The sequence below is a fragment of the Sorex araneus genome, chromosome 5 (genome assembly GCF_027595985.1).
Source record: "Sorex araneus isolate mSorAra2 chromosome 5, mSorAra2.pri, whole genome shotgun sequence".
Classification (NCBI taxonomy): Eukaryota; Metazoa; Chordata; class Mammalia; order Eulipotyphla; family Soricidae; genus Sorex; species Sorex araneus.
In genome coordinates, this window is record NC_073306.1 from 63,360,551 (window position 1) to 63,384,511 (window position 23,961).

At 38.2% G+C, this 23,961-nt stretch overlaps 1 protein-coding gene across 4 annotated transcripts in view; it reads right to left on the reverse strand.

Moving 5' to 3' along the window:
• CRYZ (crystallin zeta) overlaps positions 1–23,961 on the reverse strand; it is a 24,084-nt gene continuing 123 nt past the window's right edge. The window contains exons 1-10 of one of the 4 annotated variants that reach the window (XM_055140599.1): positions 23,816–23,960; positions 23,093–23,209; positions 19,764–19,887; positions 17,546–17,698; positions 14,717–14,880; positions 8,327–8,378; positions 4,656–4,805; positions 1,848–1,949; positions 1,637–1,732; positions 1–947 (exon numbers count right to left, since the gene is read on the reverse strand). In XM_055140599.1, coding sequence (XP_054996574.1) covers positions 783–947; positions 1,637–1,732; positions 1,848–1,949; positions 4,656–4,805; positions 8,327–8,378; positions 14,717–14,880; positions 17,546–17,698; positions 19,764–19,874 — 993 coding nt within the window. In that variant the 5' untranslated portion in view covers positions 19,875–19,887; positions 23,093–23,209; positions 23,816–23,960 and the 3' untranslated portion in view covers positions 1–782. Of the gene's footprint in view, positions 948–1,636; positions 1,733–1,847; positions 1,950–4,655; positions 4,806–8,326; positions 8,379–14,716; positions 14,881–17,545; positions 17,699–19,763; positions 19,888–23,092; positions 23,233–23,815; position 23,961 lie in introns of those variants that run through there. The other 3 variants (XM_055140597.1, XM_055140598.1, XM_004603343.2) reach the window with 3 other exon arrangements.

The window sequence follows — 23,961 nt, forward strand, 5'->3', positions numbered from 1 at the left end:
ACCCCATCCTGCCTCTGCGGTAGGGCATTCCCTTTTGTTCTCTGTCCTGTTGGATGTTGTAGTTTGCAATAGAGGTATTGAGTGGCCATCATGTTCAGTCTATAGTCTACTTTTGGTATGCAGCTTTCAACCCGAGTGGGTCCTCCCAAAAAACAGATCATTCTTAAGATGCCAAATGTTTTATTTTTTGCACAAACTGGTAAGTATCTATTTAGATACTATATATGCAGGATCAAAATGCATGTGCCCCATTAATACTCAACTATAAACAGAATGAAATGTTCTTATATATGAAAAATTTGAAAAACAAACAAATTTCTCTGTGCATTATTTATTCTTGCTCTCCTAAGAGATTTCTAGTGTCACATAAAATTTATTTGGTAAAGGAATCCATTTATTTAGCAAATCCTTGGAGTTCAATACAACTTGCACTAATAAAATACTATAAAACCCTTATAAGAAGAAGCTTTGAAAAAGTGATTTTATATTATTTTGAATTACCATGTTTTAGTCAAAGGGATGAAACTAATGATCATGTATCAGTGAGGAATTTCTGAGATGCATCCCTATGGCTAAAGATCACTAATATTCTTTCTACTGCTAAACAGAAGACATAAAAAATATTGCCAGCTATAAACTGAATTGTACCCCAATGCCTATTATCTCTAAGGACAAATTTTGTTTTTAATATAAAAATACAATGAATCAAATGGATGCTAATAAACTATAGTAAATCAAGACTAAGAAATCTAAAATTAATGTGAAATACACAAGAATGTCATTTACTCTAAAAGAAGAATCATTTTTCCAGTGGCCCCACTGCTATGAATGATATTTTCATGAGCTTGGGACACCTTTTCCAGTGGATACTGAGAACCTATTACAGGTCTCAGCCAACCAATTTCCATTCCAGCTTGAAGGGCTGCTGCAAATTGCTTAAACTCCTCCTAAGTGAAAGAAAAACAGTTGGGTTTTTTGGAGGTAGGGAAATGTATAACTTAATTTCCAGCAGTTTTAAACAGCCTCAAAATCTAAGAGTTGTAACACCGATTCTTATTATATCTAGCTTTTCCTAACTTATTCACATTTACAGAAAAAAAGGAACTCTTATGGAGACTATTAGAAAAATTAGGACATATGTGTTACTCCATTAAGGGAAATATAATATGGAGACTACTTCTCTGGCCTCTAATTCAGGACAATTTGTAAATTAAAACTATTAGAAAAATTAGAAAATTAGGCCAGAGAAGTAGTCCGACAGGCAATGGGTATGGGACTTGCTTTACACACAGGAAACCCAGGTTTGATCCCCGGCACCCCAGGTAATCCGCTGAGCACTGCCAGGAGTGATTCCTGAGTGCAGAGCCAGGAATAAGCCTTGAGGAGGTGTAGGTAAAAACAAACAAACAAACAAACAAAAAAAACCTCCAAATTTTCCTGAATTACAGCTAGCCGTATTTCCTTTTTCTCTCAAAAGTATCTTGACTAGGAAAACAAATTATATTGTCCTTAATTAGCTGTTACTGACTAATTCAGTTTTCACACTGACTAACCTTTAATCCACTATCTTATGTATTCTACACCATAAGGCAGGAGTACCAACGTTTAAGTCACCAAAATAAAAATCTTTACTTACCTTTGTTGATGAGTAGAGAGCAACTCCAATTATACTAGATTCTTTGGCCATCGTGTCCCGAGGGTTTATTTCAATAGTACCTCTGTTGCCAACAATCTAATATGAAAAGAAGTTCTTAAATGTCTTTTTTTATATTTACAGTTAAAGATTACTGAAAAATAGTATTATGATAAAATTTCAAATGGATTAATGGGGAAATAAGAATACTTACTATTACTCGTCCTCCATATGACAGAAGACTCAAATCCTTATTGAGATTTTTATTAGCTAACATTTCAATAATCACATCAATTCCTTTCTCACCAACAGATTTCTACAAAATATGAGTACAGAGTAAGACAACGTGTTAAAAAACGTAAACTATTATATATTTTAGAAATGTGTATTATATCCTACCAATGTATAATGTATTATAGAAATGTATTCTAAGTGAAACAAAATGATGTATTTCAAGACTAAAAATGTAAATTATAGGTGATATAAAAACATAAATTTTAGGTGATTTAAGTCTCACAATGGAGATGTTACTGGTGCCCACTCGAGCAAATAGATGAACAACTGGACGACAGTGCTACAGTACTACAGTATACAACTATACATGTAGTTTTAACATACTAGCCACAAAACCTAAAGTGGTAAAGATTTTTTACTAAGTAAATTGCTATAAAGAAATAAAATTTGTCTGGAATTACCAGGTTCTTAGAGTCAACTGTAAAATACTTTTTCCTTAGTTGAACATATATATGTGTGTGTATATGTATTATAAGTGTATTTTATTAGAAGTGTACTTTAATAAGAAAGCAAATAACAAAACAGAAATCCAAAACTCCAATGGGTGTTCTATTTTTATTAAAAAACAAAGTTACTGGTAGCACTTTTTGTGTGAGTTTTCTAAATGGTTTACAGTAAGTTTGGCATTATGAATATTGGGGGGGCAGGGATCAGGGATAACCAGATGATCAGCAATGTATAGAAGGCTGATGACACGGAGGAATGAAACTCACGGCAAACAGTGTGAAAACTGAATGAAGCCATGAATATATGTAAAACTGATCAGAATGGAAGTCTAGCACCAGAAGACCAAACCCTGGAGAAATCATAAAAAAAAAAACCCAATGTTTATGTAATACAAAGAGCAAGAAAACCAGAAACACAATAAGGAAAAGTATGAAGATGGAGAGACTAACTGGGAAATGAATAGCAGACTGGGCATTAGGAACTTATTAGAGACTTTAATAAGCAGGGTAAATGCAACAATGCAATAGGTGAAGAAGGGGTTCATCTTATCCCAGCAGTACAAAGGACCACTAAGGCTATATCTGATGGGTGGTGCTCGGGATACTATCTAGTGCCAGGAAATCAGATTTGAGATCTGGTTCATGGCAGCTCCAGTCTTTGTACTATTTCCCCAGCCAGTGGACTTGCTTATAGGTTTCTAGTTGTGTTTCACTAATTTCTTTGTCTGTTTGTAAGCAAATACTATAATGTTTTAAAAATAAAAGTTTTCTTGCAAAGTTTGAAATCATGCACTATTACATTCTTTCTCCAGATTGCTTTGACTAGGCAAAGATTTATATTGGTTCCACTGTATGAACTGGTTTAAAAGACATATTTACTTGGTTTCTGTGCCACAACTGGTGGTCCTCAGGGACTACTCTTGGCCCTGTGCTCAGGGATCAGTCCTGGTGATGCTTGAGGGGCCATATACAATGCCAGGGATTGAACCTGGGTCAGCCATATGCAAGGCAAGTACCTTGCTCTCTGTACTATCTCTGCAGCCCCTGAATGGCATTTTTTAAAAGAAAAATATAAATATGACTAAATGTATATTAAATGATGCTCAATATGACTAATCATTAAAGAAATGCAAGACAAAACCATAGTAAGCTTCCACCTAATAGCTGTTAGAGTGACCTATTTCAATGAAATACCAAGTGCTGGGAAGGATGAAAAGAAAAGGGAACATTTGTGCATGGCTGGTAAGAATGCAAGTAAGAGTAGTCACTGTGGAAAACAGTAAGGAGTTTCCTCGAAGACCAAAGAGTAAATGAAAACAGAACTATCATACATATGATTCAGAAATTTCACTTCTGGTGTTTATTTATCTGAAGAAAATATTAACTCAAAAAGATATATACATCTCTATGTTCATTCTAGTACTATTTACAATAGCCAAATAGAAAAGCAACGAAGGTATTCATCATTGTGATATACACACGCAAATATAAACGTAAGTGGATCTTATTATTCAACCATAAACTAGGAATGAAATCCTTTCAATCTACAATAACATGGATGAACTTTGAGGGCACTATATTATATAAAATTATTCAGAGAAAAAAAAAACATAAGATCTTACGTAGGAATCCAAGAGAGGGATGGGAAAACGTAAGTTGGTCATGAGGGTAGAGTAGGCAAAATGGCAGAAGGGGATTAAGAAAGAACAAATGTTCGGGTATAAAATATATAAATTTGAAAGGTATGAATAGAATAAATCTTATAAATTGATATCAGAAGGAAAATATCTGTTAACTATGTAAAAAAAATCCTTTAAAACATACATAGGAATAAAACTACATATAGGTATAAAACTCTTGGAGCTTGCCAGTTTCTCCCAGAGGGGGAACTAGGCTATAAGCTACTGAGGATTTCCTGCCCACATGGGAAAGCCTTGCAAACTCCCCATGGTGTATTCATATGCCAAAACCAGTAACAAGCTGGGGCTCATTCCCCTGACCCTGAAAGAGCCTCCAATGTGGCATCATTGGGAAGGACAAGTAGAGAGAGGCTTCAAAAATCTCAGGGCTAGGACGAATGGAGATTTTACTGAGATCGCTCGAAAAATTCGATGATCAACAGGATGATTATGATGATGATGATGATGATGATGATGATGATAGGCATAAAAAGACAAAGCAAAGCGCTTAAAGAGCATTCTTGATGAAAGAACTTAAAAAAGCCATGAAAGTCACCCAAAAGACAAAATTCCTGTGTTTACACAACTGTAGAACAATCTTACTTTAATTGCATCAATGTAATTATCTTCTCTGTGATTAAACACTTCATGGGCTCCATTTTTCAAAACGATGTTTTGTCCTTCCTCGGTACCAGCAGTGCCCAAGACTGTCAAGCCATAAGCTCTAGCAATCTGACATGCAGCTAGTCCGACCTGGAAAACAAAATACAACTAGTAGTTTGGGATTTGTACGTTCCAGTAAACAATAAGTATATATAAATACACACACATCTATGTACAAACAAGCACACATATATTTATGTGTGTGCATATAGTGTATATATACATATATATGAATATATGTACATTATATGCACACATGTATGTATATAAAATGACCTATTTTCTTCTGGGTCTTCCCCTATTGCTACGGAACTTCAAGTCTAAATGATGCAGCAAGAACAATAGCTAACTTCTTTTGAATACTTATAATGTGCAAGATAACACATCTGTGCACTGCCTTATTTTATCATCACAATAAATCTTAACATGCTGATATTTTCAAACAAAACACACCTAAAGATATTAGGTAATCAGTTGGGTTTTGGGAAAGATTTGGAAGAATTCAGACTTAGAAAAATAAATTTAAATGAATATTTTATTCATCAATTTATAGGTAGTATTAAAAGTTAGATCAAGGAAAATCACTAGACAACCAGATGCAATGTATAAATAAAAAATAAAATTAATTTAGAAATGTTGATAAAGGCAAATTAAAATACTAATACAAGAAATTATATATTTGATTTTATGTCAAATGAGTGGAATAATACATACAGATAAGAGTCATATATATTTGCAATAAGGTTCTACAAACTTGGTATTATGATATTTGGGGCTGGATAATTCTTTTTTTGTAGGGACTTTCACATGCATTGAAGGACATAAAGCAGGATTTCAGACTTCTACCCACTAGAAGTTAGAGCCCCTTTATCCAATGGTAAGAAACAGAAATGTCCCAAGACACTACAAAGGATCCTGGGTGGGGACAGGGGGTGATGACATAAAATCACTCCTTTACAAAAAACATTGATTTATTTTTTTTTAAAAAAAATTGATTTAAAGGAAAGCAAAACCATTATGGATTAGACTTGGCAAAAATAATTAAAATGAAAAATAATGAAAGAAACTACTTTTTTGGGGGGGCCACACCCGGCGATGCACAGGGGTTATTCCTGGCTCTGCACTCAGAAATTACTCCTAGAGGTGCTCAGGGGACCATATGGGATGCTGGGAATCGAACCCAGGTTGGCCGCATAGAAGACAAACGCCCTACCCGCTGTGCTGTCACTCCAGCCCCCAAGAAACTAATTTTAAAAAATAACAGAATCATATACTTGGGCCTACAAATGCCTTAAAAACTGTAATGGAATACATGAGTGATGAGCCTGAACAAAGTTGGGTTATGAAAAAATTTGTATGATTTGTCCAAAATAAACAATGAAACACTTAAGTCACTGATGAATGAGCTGGACATTCAGTCTCCTGAAATACAGTACACTGTGGGTTAATGTGACTGATTGTGCTGCTTTATATTTAATTAAAAATAAGAAATAAACCTATAATAAAGCCACATTTTAAAATAAAAGATTTCATGTAATATCTTATACTTTACTCAGTAGCTATTCTAAACACGCTGGGTACTCTTGTCAACAGTTGTATTAGCGATACTCTTTCAACAGCAAATACCAGTATGTGTCAACAATTTTCCTTCTGTGTATTTTGCTGACAATAAAACCGGGCATTCCCACCAACATTCTGGATAATAGCTATGTTCATAAACTCCACAGCATTTTAAATATCCGGCACAGTCCCAAAGGAATGGAATTAAATGAGGACAGAAAGTACAAACAGCAGCAAGACAAAACCCAGCACAGCCTCCTTCTGACAGGGCAGGGAGGATCAGAAGCCTTCACACCAGGCTGCCAGCCTGTCCCTGCCAGCCAAGGATTTAACAAACTTAGTCAGCTCTGGGAACAGTGTGGATTTTGCCTTGGGGGAAAGAAATCATGGTGAAGTGACTGGGCTTTTTACAAGAAGGTAAAGGGAATAAAGAGCTTTTCTCTAAACTCTTTTTTCTTTCTACTGAAATCTCTCTTTTCTATATAGAGCACGAGGTGAACTCTGAAAACCAAAGCAATTTAAATAAATGCAAGCGGTCTGACAGATCCTCTGGCAATTGGGAGGGTTAAGTTTAATTTAACCTCAAAACAGCCTCCTCTGTGCAGCTAAACAATGGGAATTTTTGACTAGCTACAGCTATCAGGTTTTTCTCCGTTTTCTTGAAGACAATCTTGGTGTTTGTGTTTTTTGTTTTATAAACTAGTCTGGTGTGTGAAATCGTCCGGAATTGACCTGCGGGAGATACACTGGAAGCTGGTATGATTATGATGCATGGAGAGATTTATGATTTCTCTCTAAAGTAACGGAAACACAGTGGACTGAATGTTCGTAACATACTGGCTGCCTTTCGAGCTCAATTCCTAGTTTCAGGATGCAGTAATTCATTATTCTCGTGACAACAGTTCATTAGTAGGGTTCTTCTTCCTATCTACTCTGAAGTAGCCACCTTGCCCTGAAGGGTTAATCAGCTTTCTCCAGGTGAGCCGTCTAGCCCCAGGCCCTTTCCTTAAACAAATTCAAAATTCTGGACTCCAAAATTCCTAAAGCCTCCAAACGCAGGAGAGAGGTCATGTGGATTTCTTGTTAAAGTCCAACCTCGGAGCTCTCTCCCTCTTAAGCTCCTCCGATGCAGACTGACAGCCAGTTGTTTTGAAGAGGCTTCTGACAGGCCCACGTTGGATGGTTTCACCGAAGGGTTTATGCGATAAATTGCGAGTTCCCCCTCCCCGCTGCCCCATTAGCATTTTAAGCCCTGGGTTACAATGTTCAGGACACAGCTGTATACTGTGCGCTCAGAACATCATCAAAGCGCAGCAGGCTAGCCGAGGAAGGGAGCGAGAAAAGGACCAAGAACGCACTGGGGCTCTGCCGGGCTGTCTGGGAAGAGCGGTGCAGGTAAAGCTTTAATGAGCCTGATTTCCTTATCCAAGGGAATAGGGGATTCATATTAACCTTAAGGAATTGTTTGAAATTCTATGCTGGTAGAATATGACCCTTAAAGACAAAAACAAAGTGAGTTTCCCTTGGCCTACACCTAATACACAGGGAAAATCTAATACATATCCTTTTTTGGTGGGTTAATGTGTTGAGTTTGTTTACCAAGAAATGCAAAACTAATGACAAGGAATCACCTTTAGAAGAAAACATAATTTAAGGAAACCACTATATGAAGGAAAAAGACACCCTAACTATGTGCGTGCATGTGCGTGTGCGTGTGTGTGCGTGTGCGTGTGTGTGTGTGCGCGCGCGCGCGTGTGTGTGTGTGTGTGTGTGTGTGTGTGTGTCCTTTTAAAAAATGACTTAAGGGGCTGGGGCAATAGCACAGCAGGTAGGGCATTTGCCTTGCACGTGGCTGACCTGGGTTCAATTCCCAGCATCCCATATGGTCCTCCGAGCACCGCCAGGAGTTAATTCCTGAGTGCGTGAGCCAGAAGTAACCCCTATGCATCGCCGGGTGTGACCCAAAAAGAAAAAAAAAAAGACTTAAGACATAATAATACCAAACCCACAAACATAAGATCATTTAGAATTAAATATATATATATACTTACTCCTCCACTAGCTCCATGAACCAAAACATTTTCTCCGGCTTTTATACGGGCACTATGAAAGAAAATACAAATATATCTCCTTACTTTGAAGATAAGTTTAGGTGTTCGTAATTACCCTTAAGGAAACTGTACCCTCAGTTTGACTAATATGTTTCCTAAGAGGAAACTCATCCTAATACAGCTCAATATATTCTCCAACTTCTGCAAGATCAACGGATGGTTTTTCAGAGCCATAGGTTTAAAAAAAAAAATCCTTCAATACATTTATTCACTTGACAAGTGTTTTGGTACCCTATTATGTGCCTGGCCCTGTGATGAATGCCAAGACCAATGCATGGTGCTTCTAAGAGGCTGCAGTCCTTGTGGGTGTATTAAGTGAAACTGCTGAAACTAGAACTCGAGGCTTTCATTGATTCTTACATGTTCCCCTAGAGGTCTGAAAAAAAGGTTTATGGTAGCTCTGTCTTTATTTTGTGGTACAGAAGAATACCCAAGAAAACACAACAGCTGAATTATTTCTTGCCAGGTGTAAACATTTTCACTTCTCCTTGCATTTGGACCTAAGGATGTACTGCCTACAAGTCTTTATTTCAGAAAGCTGTGCTGATTCAGCCAGGTAAGAGAGTCAGAAATATAATAAATCCTATCCAAAGGCTCCCCTGTCAATGTTAAAATGTCGAATTCCTCTGGTGAAATGACATACCCTTTTGACTTCTGGTTCATACTACAACTCTGCAATTACAATGAAAACAGGGAACACGCAGCAAAATAGACTACGGGATGCTTGATCATTCCAGATGGGCAAGGCAGCTGTGGTATGACCCAGACTTGACTCTGAGGGAGGATCTCTTACTGGAACAACAGGGGGTGGCCACATCATAGATGTCCAATCAATGATGAGCATGGTAACCCAAAAGCCTACTCAAGGCTGCATGCCAACTGACAAATGGCAATTAAGAATAATAAATGAAGCTTTCCCAATACCTTTGCTTTATAAATTAAAGGGAGTATCACTAAAGGTTTGAAATGATAAACTGAGGGAAATATTACCCAAACACTTTAACAAGAAACTTATTTTTAAATAAAATACTGGAGAAATAATACAGCGGGCACTTGCACAGAGTCGATCCATGATCAATCCCCAGCACCCCATGTGGTCTCCCACCCAAGTCATTCTCAGAGTGATCCCTGAGGGTTCAGGGTTACTCCAAGAAACAGGTGGGTAACCCTGAACATACTGGGTATGGCCCCCAAAGAAAAGAATATTTTAATAAAACTATTAGATACTGGGGTTAGATGGACAGTTCAAAGGACTGAACACAGCAAGCAAGAGGCCTGGATTTGATCCAGGTACCCCAGGTACCACATATGATTACCAGAGCAGAGAACCAGGAGTAGGCCCTTAGCTCTGCAAGGTACAGCCCCAAACCAAAATAAATAAAAAATAAAAAGTAAAATACAAGTGTACTGGAATAGTATTGCTACAAGATTAGAAGTATTAAGAAGGATTCCGGTATGTTTTTAAAGCTATACACAAGTAGTATTTGTTTTGTATTGTTTAGTATATTATTACTACTGGTATACTACAAGATTAGAAGTATTAGAAGTATCCCAGTATATGTTGTTAATGTTATAAACAACTCCTAGAGCACATTTTTTTTTTAAACTCCTGCACCTTGAATGGGTAGAAAAAGAGCCAGTTTACCCTCTCAAAATTCCCAATGCTGGGGCTGGAGCAATAGCACAGCGGGTAGGGCATTTGCCTTGCATGTGGCCAACCCGGATTCGATTCCCAGCATCCCATATGGTCCCCTGATCACCACCAGGGGTAATTCCTGAGTGCAGAGCCAGGAGTAACCCCTGTGCATCGCCAGGTGTGACCCAAAAAGCAAAAAAAAAAAAAAAAAAAAAATTCCCAATGCTATCATTCTATAGCCTTGTACGGAACCATCCAAACAATGAATTTCATGTGCTAACTTTGAGTAAGGATGCCAAGTCAAATATTCTGGATATTCCTGTGAAAGTATTTCTTATTTCTAGTTTTAGACTTTAGTCTTGAATCTAGTTTTATTCTTTTGCTTTTTCAGACTGAAATTGTTGTACCACATTATTGTGTATTTTCCAGGAGTGCTTTCTCATACACTTTTTCAGAAAAAGTTGTCACCCACACTCAACACTGAAGTGACAAAAATCTCTTCACCTCCATCTACTAAATCCTCTTTACCCACTGTGCCTCCCTTTTACTCAGCCCCTCTAGCGAACAGTTTTGGGGTCCCAATCCAAAAGTAAATGTACTGGTTTTATATGTTCCTTTGCTTAGTTTCTTTACATCCCACAAAAAAGTGAGATTATCTAGTATTTTTCTTTCTTTTTTATTTCACTTATCATACATTCTAATTTCATATGCTGTCACAAATAGCAAGATTTTATCTTTTCTTACAGCTGAGTAAGTAGTATTCTATTGTGCATATGTGCCACCTTTTACCTATTTCACTAGGCTCTTGGGTTGTTTCCCTACCTTTTTACTAGTAGTATAGCAATGAACAGAGGAATATATATGCCCTTTCAGAGTTTTTATATTATTCAGACAGATATGTAGTAGATGTACTGAATCATATGGTAAGGTATTTTTAGATTCTCAATAAACCTCCATACTATTTTCCAAAAATACTGGGACAGCTTATATTTTCATCAAAAGTGTTAAGAGAGTTTCTTGTTCTTCAAACCATGCCAACATTTGTTTCTGGTTTACATGAGCTAGGCCATTATCAAAGGTGTGAGGTGATTCTGCATTGTAGTTTTGACTTGCATTTCTGGTGGAAGTCATGCTGTATATTTTTCATTGGTCTGTTGGTCATCTGAGTATCTACTACAGTGACATTTCTATTCAACCTATTGGCCGATTTCTTTCATAAGGATCTTCTTTGTTACTGTTGAATAATATAAGTTCTTTAATACCTGCTAGTTATTAGCCACTTATAGATATGCTGTGCAAATATTTTCTCCCATGGAACACAATAGCTTTCCTTTTACTGATAGTTTCTTTCAGTGTCCTGAAGCTTTTAATTTGATACTGTTTCAACTATTTATTTCCCTTGCTGTGGGAGTTGAAATAACAAAGACATTACTCAAGTCAATATCACAGAAAGTTTTGCTACATGCTTATGTATTTTATGCTTTTATGTCTTATATAGCTTTTTATCCATTTGTTAATTAATTTGAATTGTTTTGTGTGCATAATTTGAACTTCTGTTGTTGAAGAGAATTTTCTTTTCTCTTGACTCCTATCGAGGAGTCTCTTGACTCCTTTGCAGCAAACAAACTGCCTACATGTGTATGAGTGTATTTTCAAATTCTCAATTCTATTCCATTGAGGCATACGCCTATTTTATGGTATGATACCATACTGTCATTACTATCACTCTTCAGTATAGTTTGAAGCTGATATCATGATTCTTCTGATCTTTTCCCCTTAGGATTACTTTTGCTATTTCGGCTTCCTTATAGTTTCATAAAAATTTCAGTAATATTTGTTCTATTATTTCCTTAAAGATTTGTTCTATTTTTTTTATAGAACTTTAATAGGGACTGTATTCAGTCTATAAACTGCTTTGGGTAGAATGTTAATTCTTCCATTTTCTTTGTCCTTTAATTCTTTCAAAAATGTTTTAGTTTTCATTGGATATATCTTGTAATTCCTTTGTAAATTCCTACATACTTAATTCTTTTGAAGCAGAGTGAATAAAATTGCTTCCATGGCTTCTTTCTCTCATGAAGGAGAGTTTTGAAAACAAATTAACATTTAAATTTGAGGGGTGGTGGGGGCACACCCAATATGCTCTGGGATTATCCTTGGCTCTGTGCTCTGGGGCCCTATGGAATGCCAGGTATCAAACCCGGGTCAGCCACATGCAAGGCAAACACCATATGCACTTTACTATCACTAGGGCCCAACATTAAAATTTTAGTAAAACAGATTGCTTTCCATAATGTGAGTGAGGTCTCATCCAATCAGCTGATGGACATAATAGAACAAAGATGATTCTCCTGAGCAAGAGATCTGTCAGCAGACTGTCTTAACCTGAGTAACCCTGTGTCTCCCTCAGAAAGAGAGATAAACAGAGAGACACACACAGACACATACCTCACTATCTACACTAATTACTGAGCACTTAGTGTCTGTGCCAGATTCCATACTAAGAGTCTCGTATGTATTAGCTCATTTAATTCCCATCACACTTATATTAGGTAGATGTCCATATTTTACAAATGATCCCTATTTTTCAAAACAGTACACTGTAGTTGAGAACGTGATATAACTTGCCCAAGGTTACAGAGCTTATACTAGGTGAAGACAGTACTCTTAAACTCTCGCTTCTTAAACTATAGGTTATAACTAAATGTAGGGGCTGGGAAAAGTTTGATTTAGTTAAAAGGTTCCTGAACAAAAAAATGACCAAAAATTTAGTCAAAACCAACCACATAATGAATCCAAGGTATTTCTGGCAGCACATGTCTGTATTGTATTTCTTAAGTGAAAAGAGGTCACAAGTGGAAAAAGTTTAAGAACCTCCGGCTCTAAACCAGGTTTTCTTATCTTCAAAGCCTATGTTCTTAACAGATGTTTAAGGATACTATGACCTCTCGAGTCCTTTGGCTTTGAGATACACTCTCTTTGGTATTCTTAGGACTTTGTCTTCTGCCTCTGACTATACTCTTAAATGATGCTCATCAGGTTTTTTTCTCAATCCATTGTTCTTTTCACTCCAAGGGATTTCAATCACTTTCACCTTGTCTACTTTCACCTACATGCTGTTAACTCCAAATTTATCTCTCCAACTTTTAAGCTCCAGGCTCTTTCATCCAAGGGCTGTTGGACTTCTCTATTACAAAGTCTGTCTCAGTTTCAAGTCCAAAACTGAACTCAGTTTCCCTTCAAAACGTTTTTTCCTTTTCTTTGTCACAGTTAAGCATAATCCAAGCAGGAAGTCTGACAGTGTCTTTTTTTGGGGCGGGTGGGGGAGGTGGAAGGGAGGCGAGTCAGGGGGCCATACCTGGCTCTGTATTCAGAGATCACTCCTGGGGGATTCAGAAAACGATATGGTATGGTGCTGTAGAATCCAGGTCATCCACATGAAGATGAGAGCCTCGCCTGCTGTACTACCGCTCTGGCCCCAAGGCTGACAGTATCTTAAGCTCTTCCCTTCCTTATTCTTCACATGCAGTCACCATATATTTCTGCTTTTACTCCCTAAATAGATTTTTACCCTCCTCCCTTCCCCACTTCTATTTATGTCACCCCTGTTGTAACTCCAAAGCATTTTGTCTGGAGGATGTGCTGAGAAAACCCTCCCATCTCTCTCATTCCTGTCCCCAACTATATCCTTCACACTATAGTTAAGTAATCTCAGTAAAAGGTACAACTCGCCTGATTAAAACGCCTCATGACACCAGTGCTTTACAGAATAATGTATAGGTTCTATAATCTAGTTGTTGTTATTTTATAACCTGAAACATATCTCCTTAATGACAGCTAGCATTTACAGGTTACTATGTTTGAACTCATTCTTTGTCCTCCTTCTCCTTGTAGACTTCTATCTGACTAAACCTAACTTTCGCTCTCCCTAGATAGCAGGATGTTTCACCCTATATACCAGTCTGTTTGGTAAACTGCATAAATTGCCCCCTTTTCCCAATTACTATTCCACAAGCTTATTCTTTCTGATAGTGATACTTTTCAAATACAGAGACTTTAACTAAAATTATCAGGTCACAGTCATGGGCATTGACCAGTGGGTCTAAGGTAGAGACCTATCTTGTATTTTAAAATTGTACAATAAGAATCCATGGCTAGATTCCAAGACTCTTGTATCATGGCTTTAAAACAACCAAGGTTTTATGCCTTGCCCACCACATCACTACAGATGTATCCATTGTGATCCCATAATCCCTATATCTATCACTGCATTTTCCACCCTATATGTACATATAAAAACTGCTCTTACATCCGTCATCTCTTACTAAACAAAGAACATCTTGAAGATAAAAGTAGTCCTTTGCTTTTCTTGTCATGCCAGTAATGAGAACAATCTTCTCCCGAGCAGTTTTTGTTCTCTAAAAGTTAAAGAGCATTTCAAGGGGGACCTGAAACATAGCTCCATGGGCTGGGACACATGCTTTGCATGAAGAGAGTCTGCAAAAGACCCCCGACTCAGCATGATCCCCCAAGCACTACCAGAAGCAACTCCTAAGCAAGTATCAGGAATACCCTCCACGACACAAAAGAGCAACTACATGGCAACCCCAAATAGCAGACGGATGGTAGGAAGAAAGCGATCAATACCTCCCTCCCCAGCTATTATGTTCACAATCAACAGAGTGAGATATTACCTGTGAAGCAGAGCTCGGTAAGCAGTAAAATATGGGATACCAATGGCCGCTCCTTGTTGGAAGCTCAGCTTCTCTGGCAGTGTGTAGACGGTGTGTTCTGCAGCAAGAGCATACTCGGCATAGCCACCAGTGATCGTGCTGGTAGTAAAAACTCTATCACCTTTCTGGGGAAAGCAATAATTAAAGTAATCAAGGTATCATGGATTAAAATGGTATCAATAGGGCTATAATTCCTTGTAATCTAGCATTTTTTTTATTAATTTCTAGGCTAATTTTGGGTCTGGGGCCAAACCTAGTGGTGCTCGGGGCTTATTTCTGTCTCTGTGCTCAGAAGTCACATGTGGGGGAGCACGGGGGCCCATATGGGATACCAGGTATCAAACTAAGGTTGGCCATAAGTAAGGCAAGTATCTTACCTGCTGTACAATTTCTCCAAAGCAGTGCAACCTTTCCTTTTAAAGGTGAGTTTGCGGGGCTAGGGAGTACAGCAGGTAGTACAGCATGTGTCTTTCATGCGGCTGACCTTGGTTTAATCCTCAGGACCTCATTTTGGCCCCATTATAAAGCTATATTATAAGATCCCTTTGACCCATTTTTGTGAGTTCCACTGACCCATTTTTGTGAGTTCCACTTTAATTCTTCCAAGTGGAAAAAACAAACAATAAACAAAGTGATGAAAGTGTATGGGAGTGGCAGGGAAAACAGTTCCTGACTTAAAATAATCTACAGGATGAGAGATATCAGAGCTGGAGCATAAGCTTTACACATGAGAGGTCTGGGTTCAACCTCTGACTAAACTGCATGATCCCCTGAACACAGCCAGAACAACCTCTTGAGTACCAAGCCAGGAGTAGCCTCTGCTGAGCACTGCTGAGTAGCGCCCCAAACAAACTACTAAATAAATATATAAACAACCAGGCAAAAAGAAATAGGAGATATGACTTGAAGGATATGCATGGCGGTCTCTTTTCATAGCAAAAGCGGTATGAACAATACTAGAAATCTGTAAGAACTTATGCAAGAATTAAGACCGAGTTATAAAACAGTAAGATATACATTTTAGAAAGTCACCATTATAGAAATCCAAGGGGCTGGAGCAATAACACAGTGGGTAGGTCGTTTGCCTTGCATGCAGCCAACCCAGGTTCGATTCCCAGCATCCCATATGGTGCCCTGAACACCACTAGGAGTAATTCCTGAATGCAGAGTCAGGAGTAACCCCTGTGCATTGCCAAGTGTGACACAAAAAGCAAAAAAAAAAAGAAAAGAAAAGAAATCCAGGTAAAGATGGAAGTAGTTTGAGCCAAACTACAGGCAGTTTGTGGGGTGGGGTGGGGATTGGGCAGCAGGGGGAAGAGTCAGGGATAAAAAATGGTTTGGATAAGAACAAATGAAGATTCTACTAAGGATATCTAGAAAAGATTCTTCTAAGAGAGAGAGAGAAAGGACAAAAATAAGCCTAGAAACGCACTTCCAAAAGACACACGAGAGAAAAGCAGGTCTGACTGGAGAAATGATAAGGCAGTTTCCAACATTCCGGACCAGAGATTCTTGGACAGTTACCATGTGGGTCAGCCCATTCTCCAGTCCAACTGTCTGTGATGATGGAAATGGTCTCAATCTGTCTGGTCAATGGGATAGCCACAAGTCAAGCAGCTAAGCTCTTAAGAAATCTGAAACATTGCTATTGTAACTGAGAAGCATTTGATTTTAAAATGCCATGTGTAGCTAACGGGCTGCCATTTGGACACCCCAGTTCCAAAGTATAGTAAAAATCTGAAACATATGATTCATGATTATAGAAACCTAGGGGCATGCAGGAGACAGACCATCATCAAGAAGATACAGGATCCAAAATGCAGAGGTTTGTGTGACATCAAGATCCGAAGAGAATCTAGAGAGGGAAAAATGCTGGGAAAAAAGGATGCCCAGAGAGGCAGAAGGAGGAGATCAGGAGAAAATGATGTCATAGAAGCTAAAGAAAAATATTTTTTTTTAAAGAAAAAGTAGATGAGAATGTCAAATGTCAGAGAGAAGTCAAGAGAGATAATGACATAAAAGGGCCCATTAACTCCAGCAATATAGAGGCCATTAGTGACATTAGCAAGAATCATTTCAGTGCAGCATGGGGCAGAAGCCAGATTGCCAAGGGCTCAGAAGTGGGAAACCATAGGAATCTGAAAGTTTTCCTCAGGAAGGGGGTGGGGTGAGAGAACATTCATCTCTGTCGAAAACCAATTTGGGTAAATTGTGCTGCCAAAACTAAGCAGGTCAAGGAATTATGAGGAAAGATGCTAGAACATAAATACACTATGCTTTATATGTCTTTCTGGCATATAAATAGAACAGCCCTGATCGTAACATTTTCATTGACTCAGTCACCTTCATTTGAAACAGGGCTCTAAAAAATGGATAATGACCTTGGATCCGTTTCATCTTTATTGTTCAAAAGAATTAGCATGCCCCTTAATCTGTGAAGTTGAATTATGGAAGGAATGAAAAATTATGCTGGCTTGTGTGTTACTGAGAGTTGGGAAATAATATAATTTCCTTGTTTGTGGACTTACATATTTCTGTTAAATCAAATGTATCATCATTGAATTCTATGAGGATTTGAAGGTATAAAAATTATCCAGTGTTTATTCCTCATAATGCAAACAAGCAAAAATCTCTGGATGAAAAATTTGGTTTTTGACTACAGGAGTCCCCCAAGTGGCAGAAATCGTGTAATGAGGCCTTTAAAAGACTTATATAGTCACATTTTTAAAACTACATGAAGTTATGTTTAGAAAAAGTATTGAGCAAAAAAATAATTAAGAAACGTGATACCTTGAAAGTAGATACATTATTTCCAATAGCTTCTATTATCCCAGCTACATCTGTACCAGGAGTATAGGGTAAGAGTGGTTTTCTAGCATAGGTTCCAGAGCGAATATATGTCTCCACTGGGTTAATACCGCATGCATACACTTTAATTAGAACCTGCAATGACAATATACCTGATTTTACAAAGAACACTTAAACATTCATTCGGCACCCATTACTTTCACGCTGATTATGAGTAATAAAAATGGGACTTTCAATAAACATGTTCCAGTACTGTAAAACAACAAATAAAAACCTAAGACAAAAGGCTTATTGGCATGCAATCAGCTTAATCAAAGGCTCAATAAATAGCAGTACTCCTACATTATATATATATAAAAAAAAGGCTCTGCGCTACATAAAAGCATATTTTGGGTTAAGAGTGGCAAAAATACTGTGTATCGAGAACACAATGTGCCCACAAAACATTATTTCTTCCTCCTTCTCAGTACATAGGAATATTACTTGCTGGCTTGCTTTATAAATATGAGTGACCAGTGACTGAGTTCTAGCCAATGGAAAAGCAGCCGCTCTCAGACTTGTCCATAGTGTCCATAGTAGGCAATCCACGCTGTGCATCTTCCCAGGTGTGGAAGGTGACAGAACCACATAATGCAAGGAGCTGAGATTTCTACGTATATGCAAGAAGTGAGCAACCCATCAACGGTAAATTAGGGGATTTAGTGGATACAAATTAATTTTCTATTTTCCATTCATTAATATTTGGAGGTGAGGTATACCACAGAAACTTATTTTACTTCAATACAAAGATAGCAGTATTTGAGTGAACTGGAATTCTTTCAGTTCTGGGAGAAAAAGGATATTTGAGGTAATAGATATATAGGGAGATAAAGGATGAAGGAGAGGCTGTCTTGGGGAACTAATGAAAACCTGGATATTGTTATAGAAATCTATTGATAAAAATAGGCCATCATCAAACAGTCAAACTTCTCATAATGATGACAAGGAAATTAGTCCTAGAAGTCATATAAAGTAGAACAATAAAAATACCTATTTTTCCAATTGTTACAGTAACAATAAGTCTCACAATGAGAGATGTTACTGGTGCCCGCTCAAACAAATCCATGAGCAATGGGATGACAGTGACAGTGACAGTGATTTTTCCAATTGTAAAAGCATATTCTTACAGTCACTAGAAATAACTGAACTCTACATTTAAATTCTCCTTGTACTTTTTCCTCTTTGGGGGTGGGGAGGGATATACCTGGCAACCTGACAGTCCTCATTGGAGTTTACTCCTGGCTCTGCATTCACTCCTGGCAAAGCTAAGGGAACCATATGGGGTGCCAGGGATTGAACCCAGGTCAGTCCCATGCAAGATTAGCACCCTATCTGTTGTACTATCTCTCTAGCTCCTACATTTAAATTCTCTTAAGCCATGTGCAAAAACACGAACACATGTCTAAAATATTATTTTCCTATCGTGAACAAAATAAAAATCATGAAAGTTTGTAATTATATAATTTGTTTACACTATTTTTGACTTCATGCAGAAAAATCCCATTATGGCATGATACAGATAATTCTCAACTTCTATTAGCTTTTTGGAAACCAGGTTATTCCTGTTTGTATATTGAACACATTAAATTTAAAAATAAGTTATCTTCGTCATAATGTATGCATATAGACTATAAACCATATACCAATTTAATATATTTATAGACTATTGTGAATCTGTTTCTTCTGAACATTAACTTGATATGCTAGAGAGTCATACTCAGTACAGTCATTCCATTTTATTTTTGTAGATACCATGATACTTGAGTGCAATTTGTATAATGTAATTTCAGGTTTTTTTTTTTAATGGTACATGGGGTTCTGGCTGGAGTGCTAGCACAGCGGTAGGGTATTTGCCGTGCACACGGCCCACCCGGGTTTAATTGCTCTGCCCCTCTCAGAGAGCCCGGCAAGCTACCGAGAGTATCCCTCCCACATGGCAGAGCCTGGCAAGCTACCTGTGGCGTATTCAATATGCCAAAAACAGTAATAGTGTCACAGTGGAGATGTCACTGGTGTTAGCTCAAGCAAATCGATGAACAATGGGATGACAGTGACAGTTGACAGTGACAGAGGATCAACCCAGGGCCTCATGCAATAGAGATATGTGTTCTACCACAGGACCACACTCCCAGCTTCTTATCTTAAAAGTCATTACAGCAACCTGATTGTCTTTTGGAAATGGCACTGCAACATCTGAGCGGAGTTTTAGCACTTCTGGTCCACCAAATTCAAAAACTCTGATAGCTCTCATCAACTTCTGTCCAGTCGCCATGGGGATCGAGATACTAAGAAAAAAAAAATATTGTCACATTGTATATCTAGGCTATCATCATTCTTCCCCTGGAGGGACAGATCAAACAATTTAAATCATGAGCTTACTACTGATCTTATTTCATGTTAAAAGACCTTTCATCTTACAAATCCTTCAGCTACAAAGCAAAATACTTGATATTATTTCCTGTAGAGATTCCGTGCTTTCAACAAGGAAATCAAACATGCAAACAAAAACATCTGAGTAGACATAGCATGATACAATGGCTTAGGTTTCTTTTTGTGTTGAGTTTAGATTTCAATCAGTATCTTAGAAATTTTAAGAGCTAAATATTAACACAAAATACTTCCTTTTTTATATTATGAACTATTTCAAATACAGATAAAAACAAATACTGTCATGAATACATTTACACGTCACCCCAGCTTCAACATACATTTAAAAAATCTAAAACCCTACAGATATGAACACATCTCCTGTATCCATCCCCCAACTCCTTGGCTCACCCTCTTCAGAAGAAACTGTTATCATAAACTCAGTGCTAATCATTCCCAAGCTTCATGTTCTATATCTACTCCACGCACGGGCGTTAGTAAATAATGTGTCATTGTTTTGCATTAGGAAATATTACACAGCTCTTGAACCTGAAAACTAAGTTCCCATTCCAGGCTGTGTGTTAGAGAGAGGCCAACATAATCAATTATTCACCAAAATATTTTTGATTCTACCATTCTATAAACATGTTTGAGTTATTGAACAATATTTATAGTACTCTACTTATTAAGCCCTCAGTTTTAAAGCATTCAGAAAAAAAATTAATTGAATCACTATGAGATCGAGCATCGCCAAGATGTTCACGATTGGGTTTCAGTCATACAATGTTCCAACACCCATCTCTACACCAGGAATGTTTAAACAAAACATTAACACCAAATATTGCTTGTTATTTATTGAATGCCTATTCTGAAACATTAGCCATACTGCACTGTGCTAACCCCAGAGAACAAAAGGGCAATGATGCCTCCATCTCTGCTGTAGCTCCTGCTCACTCTGCTCGCATTCTCTCCCACATCCCGAGCACACACACGAGAGATGAGTATCTTTTCTCTCTTTCAAGAAGATATCAATATCTTTATCAATATCTTTCTTTCATTCATATCTAATTTTTCACCAACAGACCTTATTATTATGCTCCCAAAGTAATAGATAAGTGCAAAATTGTTATAAAGCAAAATCTGTCAAAAATATCTGGCACCATGGTCTTCGTTCAGCCCTGGGTCGGTCCATGGGTGTGGAAAGGTTGAAAACCTCTGATCATACTGCCTTAGTTATAACTGCTGGTCTGTGGACAGATGCTAGCCAGCTGTTGTTTAAAAAAGACCGAAGAATATTCATCTAGTTTATATCATTTTTCCATCTACAGTTGCTAAATTGGGAGAAAGAGAATGAAGAAGACTTAATCCTATCCCACCCCCACACCACATACAGATACTGCTGCCTTTCCTTAGGTTTGTCAGGATCTGGGGCACGACCAGGACAGTTCTGTCTTCTACAGTGCCTCAATACATCTTATTTCCCACCAAAATCCTTTGTCATTCTGATAGATCAGGTTCTAATCTTCACTTGGCTGTGAACTAACTCAATAACCACAGGGTCACCATCTGCTTCATAATACAAGAATTACGTTAAAAATAAGTAATAATAAAAGATTTTGTTCTCCAAGCAGGATTCTACTTATTAAGCCCGTAGTCTCAAAGAGTTCAGAGATGTTTAAACAAAACATTAACACCAAGTACTGAATTATCCTAAAAGTACTGTAAGAACCAAGTTCTTCTAATGTCTTTCAACTCCAATAAGACAACTGTTTTCACAACAGGTTGAGAAGCAACAATTATTTTTTTTTTATTTTTTTTAAATTTTTTTATTGAGTCACCATGTGGAAAGTTAAAAGTTTTCAGGTTTAAGTCTCATTTATACAATGCTCGAACACCCATCCCTTCACCAGTGCACATATTCCACCACCAAGAATCACAGTATAGCTCCACCCCGTCCCCCCACACCCCTAGCATCCCCACCACCCCTAGCCCCCCCTCTTGCCTGTGTAACTGATAAATTTCACTTTACTTTCACTTTGATTGCATTCAATATTTCAACAAAACTCACTATTATAGTTTGGAGAGTCTCCCTCCCTAAAGTCAGACCTGCTGAAAAGGAAGCATTTGGCAATTTGTTTTCCATTGCTGAGAATGAAGAGGTATGAGGTCGAGTGACCGCACCTAGTGGCCTCAGGTTTTGGGTTTTTGTATTTTAGTATTTTAGTAACTAAGTCCAGAGAAATATCTGCCAGAAGTTGCATCACTGCAAACTTGCACTTCTCAATTATATTATATTCCACATATGAGTGCAATCTTTCTATGTCTGTCTCTTTCTTTCTGACTCATTTCACTCAACATGATACTTTCCATGTTGATTCATTTATATGCAAATTTCATGACTTCGTGTTTTCTGACAGCTACATAGTATTCCATTGTGTATATGTACCAGAGTTTCTTTAACCAGTCATCTGTTTTGGGGCACTCTGGTTTTTTCCAGATTCTGGCTATTGTAAACAAGAGAAGCAACAATTATTAAACCACTATTTCATAGTATATAGAAAAGTGAAGAAAAACAATAACATCATTTTAGGAATTAAAAAAATATCCTAAGAGAGATCAAGACTCAAAACTCACCAGGGCCACACCGTGAAACAGTGCTAGAACCAACATTCTATGCTTTAAATATCAGGTGATAATTTCCCGCTCATGTATAACCCTTTCCATCTCACACTTTGAAATGCTGGCAAGAAGGATCCTTAATGTCTTAGAAGTATATTTTGTGATAGTGAGACAAAGTGAGTTTGAAGCAGAAAACTGAATTAACGCACACAGGAGTATACGTTTTATTGTCAAAGCATCTGCTTAGAGTTTGAACTTTCTCAAGGGCATTAAGTTAGGGAATCCACTAGAAATACAGTATGAAATTCTTGTGGAAAATGAGTAACTTCCTTATCAGAAGAATGGGGCTAGTACTCTCAAGCAAAGGTCCCTTGTGACTATCAGCTATAGTGACAACAGTGCTCCACACAGTACTCCCTGCCTTTAGTAAATTCTGTTATTCAGACCGAAGCATTTGCAGTCAGGCCAGTCACCACATCGCTGCATTCTTTAAGTAAACTGTACCTCCAATAGGTATTTCTGCTTGCTCTCCAGATGTTGGGGGACCAGAGGTTGCGGGATTTACCACTGATGACCACTCACGGATCGTCCTGGCAGTCGTGTGAATCGGATCAGTAATTTCTGTACCGGGACAGCAGTCCAAACTTCAGCGTTAAAAAGGTTCAATCATTAACACATATTCTGTTTCTGTGCACTGAGATGAGTCTCCTCTAGTAAGTGGGTAATCATCCAGACACATGCTAACAGGGTGACTGTCAATTTTTTTTTTCTTTGAAAATTATTAGGGGAGACAGGGACTGAACTACACATTTCATCCCAGAAGAAAGCAACTCAAATAGCCACACAGGCGGGCGCTCAGGGCCTCCTGCAGCTGCAGGCCCAAAGCCTGGAGATGGAACCGGCTGGGCGGGCCAGGGACTTTGGCTGCAGAGACTGCACTGAGGCAGGGAAAGGTCCAGCCCAGGCCACCCAGGCACGGAAGTTCCAGATGGACGCGGGCAGGGATGTAGGAAGGGCCGAGGGGCGCCCTAAGGTGTGGAGCCTCAAAGCAGTTTCTGCTAGAAGGCAGTGATGGGTGTCAGGATCGGGCTCAGGGGGCTGTGGGTGGAGTGGAGTGCGGACAAAGCTCCCCGGGTGATTTACCAAATTTTAGGAACTTGCATCAGGATGGGGATCGATCGGGGGCTTGGGGGCGGGGGTAGGGATAAAACACTCGGGGTAATTTACCCTTTAGGAACTTGCAGTCCCTTATGGGGAACGACTGAGCCACGAACTCCGATTTCACAGGTTCTCAGCGCAGAGCAGGGACGAAGCCCAAATCAAACTCCTTCGGACGAAACTGCAAGGGAGTTCGGCCGCCTAAATCACTGAAT